Source organism: Sinocyclocheilus anshuiensis, unplaced genomic scaffold, assembly GCF_001515605.1.
Source record: "Sinocyclocheilus anshuiensis isolate Anshui unplaced genomic scaffold, SAMN03320099.WGS_v1.1 scaffold126, whole genome shotgun sequence".
NCBI lineage: Eukaryota > Metazoa > Chordata > Actinopteri > Cypriniformes > Cyprinidae > Sinocyclocheilus > Sinocyclocheilus anshuiensis.
In genome coordinates, this window is record NW_015546026.1 from 256,271 (window position 1) to 263,086 (window position 6,816).

Below are 6,816 nucleotides of genomic sequence, written 5' to 3' on the forward strand. Positions count from 1 at the left end.
ATGATGGCAGGATGTGGCGAAGGGATGGTGATGGGAGGATGACGATGATGCCCTGGCAGCTTAGATGGTGTTTGGCACATGGCACAGACCCAGAGCATCCAGAGCTGACAACACACGGCGGAATCGAGGGAGCGAGGAGCCTAGATGTAGATGGTGTTGCTGCCAACATCTGGGGACCGACCGATGGAGACAGAGCTGGTGGATCCGAAGGCGCAGATGGAGGGTTGATGGAGCTGAGCATCGTCGCAGGCTCCGGAGACCTGGGCACAGCCTAGTCATCCTGACGTCCTGGCATACAATATTTTTCACCAGAGCCTTGCAGCTTTAGAAAACTGGAGCTGCCAGTTGTATAAGTTATGATTATAAACTGCAACCATAAACTATGCAAAGGCGGCAGCCCTTCCAGTGTCTGAATTTGCTCACTTGTTTTCATTCACTCCTTCAAGTGGACTATATTAGTGAACTAATGTAGGGAATAGTGAATGAGGGTATAGGGGGCAATTTCAAACACAGCAAATGATTAACTATGGAAACCAACAAAGGAACACTAGCAACCAAGGACACAGAAACTAAGCACGGGAACTGAGAACATAGGGACAATGGAAAGCAATGAACATAAGAAAAAAACAAAATATGAACAATGCACAAAATAAGAGTCGTAGAACAGATGATTTGTGACACCAATATTATTATTATTATTATACATTTATTAAGGAGCCATAATAATAAGCCAAGTCAACTGCTTCCATAATACAATCAGTCAGTCATTAAATAAGTCATTAGAAAGTAGTTTGGTTCTGGTCAAACATACATAAAAAAAAATAAAAACAAATCTACAATATGTAACCTCTAAAGCCAAAGAGACAGCTTTTCTTCATCAAAATGTTTTATTGGGTGCAGATTAAGTGCAAATGGCTCTATCGCTGTTATTAAAATAATAATAATTTAAAAAAAAATTTGAACTGGTTAATTGTAATGGTTAAAACAGTGCTGAATGTCAGAAGTGCTTTTATGCTTGTTTTATGTGTAACTATTCCATTCACTCTCTTAGTATTTTGTGGCAGAACACGGTTTTGTTTCCTCAAACATCTCTCTGTGATTTGTCCATCTGGTCCTCTGGTTGGTTCTGAATTCCTCTGGTGGTGGAAATTATTTGCTCTTTTTTCCATGGCCTTTGAACTTTGCCATAAAGTTGAACGCTCCTAGATATTCACCAAGCAGCACACCCATTTTAGTGGGTAAAAGACTGTGACAGAGTAAAAGCAAGACAGAGATGGAAAATGTTATACATGCAAACTGAAAGAAAACACACACACACACACACACACACACACACACACACACACACACACAAATGAAGCTATTTAAATTTCTCAATTATTTCTCTTGCACATCAACCAGAAAGCAGCGTTAGATTTTGGCTTCACTGAGAAAAAGACTTTAGTAGTCTTGCATGTGTCGGTCATACTGTTTGTGAAGAGACAGGTGAAACACAACCCTAGATCAGAGAGGTTAAAAAAATAAGTTTGCTTTTTATTCTCACATTGTTGTAAATGAACAATGCATACTCTTTCTCAGTGTTACCTGCACTGAGATTATCCCTGTTTATTGTCAGAGCACAATAAGAAAAAAACACCTTTTTACTGTATATATATTATATATATATATATATATATATATATATAGCTAATTTTTTATTAAAACCCAATTGTGCCAACGGTGATACCACCCTTTAAGTTGTATAGCTTTAGCATAGCAGATATTTTATAACGGCTTAAAATGCTGTTAGTATAATAGATAAACATGAAATTAAAATAGATCTTTAACACTGAGGTCCAGCATGACTTACTTCTTCAAAATGATGGCAATGTAGATGCTTCGAGGCATATAAACATAAACCTGTTCCCTTCTAACAGCATCCACAATTTTCCTACACGCATACTCTGGCTCAAGAATAGGCATGATTCTGGGCCATCTGCAAAAAACACACATACACACCAGTATAAGCACTTCGTCTTTTAAGACATTTACAAAGCAGATAAGAGGAACTACAGGAATAATAAGGCATCCCAACATGCACAAATATTACTCGCAAGCTGCAATTAACTTCCCACATTCAGTTCCAAAATATTCGCATATACATCATTCAAAAACATTCTACATGTTCTCTAGCTCCTTCTGTCTATCTATGAGATATGTTATCTAATTTGAAAATACTTTTAGTTACCAATAATACTGTAGCACTATTTGCTAAACACATTTTAGTTTTAAAGGGGTCATATGATGCTGCTAAAAAGAACATTATTTTGTGTATTTGGTGTAATGAAATGTGTTTATGCGGTTTAAAGTTAAAAAAACACATTATTTTCCACATACTGTACATTATTGTTTCTCCTCTATGCCCCGCCTTTTTGAAACGAGTCGATTTTTACAAAGCTCATCGGTCTGAAAAGCGAGGTGTGCTGTGATTGGCCAGTGCCCAAACTGGTACACTGCCCAAAACTCGCGTATCAGTGGCAAATCCTTTAAATGAAAACGTACTTACAGACTGTGAGTCAGAACTGCCGGCATTGTAGTCTACTCTACCAGGATCAGTAAACAGTCCTTCATAAAATGTGCTGCACACATCTGGATATTTGGGTTAAACTGTTCTGGAACAGTGTTGTAAATACAACTTAACCACTGATTTGTAGTCGTGTCCTCTTTTGGAAGACCAAACAAAGTAGTTTCGCTTTCACAACGAAAAACACGGCGGCCTAGCGTGAGCGGAAGCCGCGGCTTAGCGTGAGCTGAGGCCGGGCTAGAGTGAGCAGAGGCGGCGGGGTTGAGAATGGCGCAGCCGGCGGATTCGACGAAGGAGCGGCAACCACATGAGACGACCCCGGGCTGGACTCCACTTAGTCCACAGTGAAAGCCGATCCGGCGATCCACAGCACTAAGTTGATATATTCCCTCAGCGACCAGCACAGATCAGCTCATCTTCTTTATGCACCAAGAGCTTGTAACACTCCAAAGAGAAAGGAAAAATTTAAATCACATCATATGACCCCTTTAATTTGAATTGAACAAATTTACAAAAGTAACCAAAAACCTCCTTAGAATCAAATAATGAAATGTATACAGTGAACTACACAGACCCTACAATATGCAAAATGATTAACATGATTATAGGCTGAATGAGAAAACTGACCATTGAATTTCAGTGTTTACATGCACTGAACCCACCTGCAGCCCACCTTAGTTAATAGTTCGTAGTTGCATTTAGCATTGCTTTTTCCCTATTGTCTGCAAACAGACCTGTAACCCATCTTTGGGTTATGACCCACTTAGACAGTTCGACCAGTAATAAATTCCAAACATACAAACACTCTTCCATGTTGAGAATAAGAGAAAAACACACACACTCACTCACAGATCTTAGAGAGCACTGGGTGAATTACATGACCTCTGTCATATTCTGTCTGTCCTACATGAGTGTCTCTTTCTCAAGCAAACTCACTGTTACTCTTATTTCATCATAATCCAGTTAATTAAAACTGCATAATGCATACAGATATGCAGAAACTCTGGATAAAACTGGTTCTATGTTTTTCAACATATTATATAACAATGTAATGCATGTTTAAGTGCACTGTATGTTTGACGTTTGTGTGCAGAACAGCCACTGGCTCTGCACTCTCTTACCTCCACTCATACAAATTTACATCCCCTTCAAAAGCCTACAGTTATAAAGTGAGCCGTGACTCATGGTACCACCACATAAAGACACATTATCACTTTCCCATGTATTAATGAATTTCATGTACATTGTTCCTCACTGCACTGGTAGAATGCTCTTACTAACCCTACAGACAGATGATTCCCTTATAATATTCAAGAAATGTTTAAAAAACTGCATTAAGAACATGACATAATCCTGTTAATGTTAACTGTATTCAAAATAAATCTCTATGCTCACCATTTCGTATTGTTCTAGCATGTACTCTTATAGATTTTGTATTTTTAGCACTTCTCATGTTATTCTTTCTATAGGATGAAACTCTTTTTTATTTCTCATTTGTAAGCTTCTTTGGATACAAGTAGTTGGATAAAGAAGTTCTGTAATGAAACTCTAGATGGCGCAGGCCAATATGTTCTAACTCAATTATACAGATGTAATTACATCATCATCATTCAAATGGTGCAGTTGATTGGTTTCTTTTCACATAAGCAGCCAATGAGCTTACTGCTCAACATTCAAATACTTGGATAGTGCTTGCTGTAGCAGTTGCAGCACGCTCAGAAACCCTCCACCTTCCCCATCTCCACCTGTATAGATCTGCTACAGGTTAATTTTATGCATGTTACATATGGGGGTTATTTCATATATGTTATATGTGCAGCAGCAGTATTTTCTACGTGCTCACAGCACAATGTCTGTGGATGTACTGGCAGTAGTACTTGCTCTGCCGTAGCAGTGTAGTAGATCTATTTCACCAAGACCAAACACATAAACATTGGCATGTATATTACCATGCTAAACTCTCTGAGAGTTGTCATGACAGAAATTAAGAAATGTACATGTACATGCTTCTCCATTGTACTGGTGCAGATTGTACATGCTACATTGTCACAGATGGCATTCATAAATTATGCAGCCATGTCCACAGGTTTATCATTAAAAAAAAAACAGTGCTGAGCAATACAGAAAATGTTTGGTTAAGTAGGCAGGAAAAGTAGGTTATGTTTATTTTTTAGAAACAGTATGTTTCTTACTTTGTGTTGGCACCATCAAACATGCCAGTGTTAATGAAAAATGGGCAGACTATGGTGGTCTTCACTCCATCACAGCCCGTGGCCAGCAGCTCTAGTGCCATAGACTCAGCAAAGCCAACTGCAGCAAATTTACTTGCACAATAATCTGTACAAAACATTCAAAAGCACAATTGTCATTTGAAATGTGTACTTATTTATAAGTGAGAAATTTACATTGTTAACTTAGAACATCTACCTGCCAGTCCATTTACTCCAATAAGTCCAGCGGAGCTTGCAATACTGACCAAATGGCCATGATTAGCAGCAATCATTGCTGGCAGAAATGCCTTGTACATCTAAGAGGAGATATAGACTATCATGCATGCTTTGTTTTAGCATCATTTAGAGGCAAAAATAGACAGAGAGATAGAGATAGAGAGAGATGGATGGATGGATGGTATACATACCCAGAAATGTGCCACACTATTGACCTCCATAGACTTCTCTATGAGTGAATCAGGAGATTCCATGAACTTCTTCCCAGTAACAATTCCTGCATTATTTATCAAAATTGTGATATCACCAACCTCACGCTTTACCTTAATAAAACAAAGGGATTGAGTCATGAATTACACAAGATCTTATTACTCTGTCAAAATGTAAACTCAACAAAAATTAACACTTAAGGGATTACTGTTGTCCTAAAGTTGACAGTATCAAAGCGGTGCCATATGGTGTTCATACCTTGCCGACTAAGTTAGAACTTAGTCACAGCAGTTCATTGTGGTTTTTCAACCTTTTTGATTATAAGAAATTTAGCAATTTGGTTATACGTTTAGCAAGTTTTCAACAATAGAAAATGTACGATGTCACACATGACACAAATTAATAATTTAGGCGAACGTTATCATGTAGTTGTCACGTTGCACACACACGAGGGACGAGGAGACGCTGGAGAATATGTTGCCAGGACTTTATTTGCATGAACCACCAAGGAACCAAGGGAGACGAACACAGGAAGACGTTCACAGCGGACAGAGAACTTGGGACTGGGAACACTTTTTATACACACACAGGAGGAGGGGATGACGAGACACACCTGGGAGCAATGAAACATCAAGGGAAACACCTGGGACAAATGAACTAAACTAATCAGGACAGGAACAGGAAACTAACCAAATAAGGGCATGGGAAGGCACAAGGGGAGCAGGACACACACAAAACATGGAACAGAGTCTGACATAACGCCCCCCCCTCCGGAAGGCGTGTCCTCACGCCATATAACATCCAATGGGGAGGGGGGTGGGCACTCTGGAGGTCCCTCAGGACAGACACGGGACAGTGGGCCTCCAGAGTGGTACCCGTTCGGGTGCCATGGCGGAGCAGGGGACTCGGGAGGCCATGGCGGATCAGGTAGTTTTGGAGGCCATGGCGAAGACTTTATTTACAGGAACCAAGGGAGACGAACTCAGGAAGACGTACAACAGTGGACAGGAGAACTTGGGACACGGACACACACGGACACACACGGACACACACGGACACACACGGACACACACGGACACCTGGGAGCAATGAAACCAAGGGAAACACCTGGGACAAATGAACTAAACTAATCAGGACAGGAACAGGAAACTAACCAAATAAGGGCATGGGAAGGCACAAGGGGAGCAGGACACACACAAAACATGGAACAGAGTCTGACAGTAGTATTTACTCTTTGTCTATTAATGCTCAACAACTTGTCTTACCTCACTCATTTCGATTAGCGCTCACTAATACAACAGGTTTGCTCCATTCATTTAGCGTTTAACCGAGTGGATGGATTATCGACCTTCGCTCTGGCTGTCCAATTTGTGTTTACTGAAAGACAAAGTTCAGTATTTGTGTAGCGAGAGTCAGTGGCGGCTCGTGGGTTTTAAAATAGAGGAGGCACACTAATTGTATTGGTCTAGGATCCCTGCCGATTATTATTATTATTATTATTATTATTATTATTATTAGACGGAAGACGTTCAAACTAATATCACGTAATTTACGTCTCTATGATGATTGGTTGATATCAGAAGGGAGGCTAGCCTC

At 39.9% G+C, this 6,816-nt stretch overlaps 1 protein-coding gene across 1 annotated transcript in view; it reads right to left on the reverse strand.

Annotated features, from left to right (window-relative positions):
• Nucleotides 1–331: 331 nt before the first annotated feature.
• The window catches only part of sdr16c5b (short chain dehydrogenase/reductase family 16C, member 5b), an 8,661-nt gene continuing 2,176 nt past the window's right edge, over nt 332–6,816 (reverse strand). The window contains exons 3-7 of the mRNA XM_016499746.1: nt 5,202–5,333; nt 4,991–5,090; nt 4,756–4,900; nt 1,850–1,975; nt 332–1,246 (exon numbers count right to left, since the gene is read on the reverse strand). Of these exons, the coding sequence (XP_016355232.1) occupies nt 1,150–1,246; nt 1,850–1,975; nt 4,756–4,900; nt 4,991–5,090; nt 5,202–5,333 (600 nt within the window). The 3' untranslated portion in view covers nt 332–1,149. The remainder of the gene's footprint in view (nt 1,247–1,849; nt 1,976–4,755; nt 4,901–4,990; nt 5,091–5,201; nt 5,334–6,816) is intronic.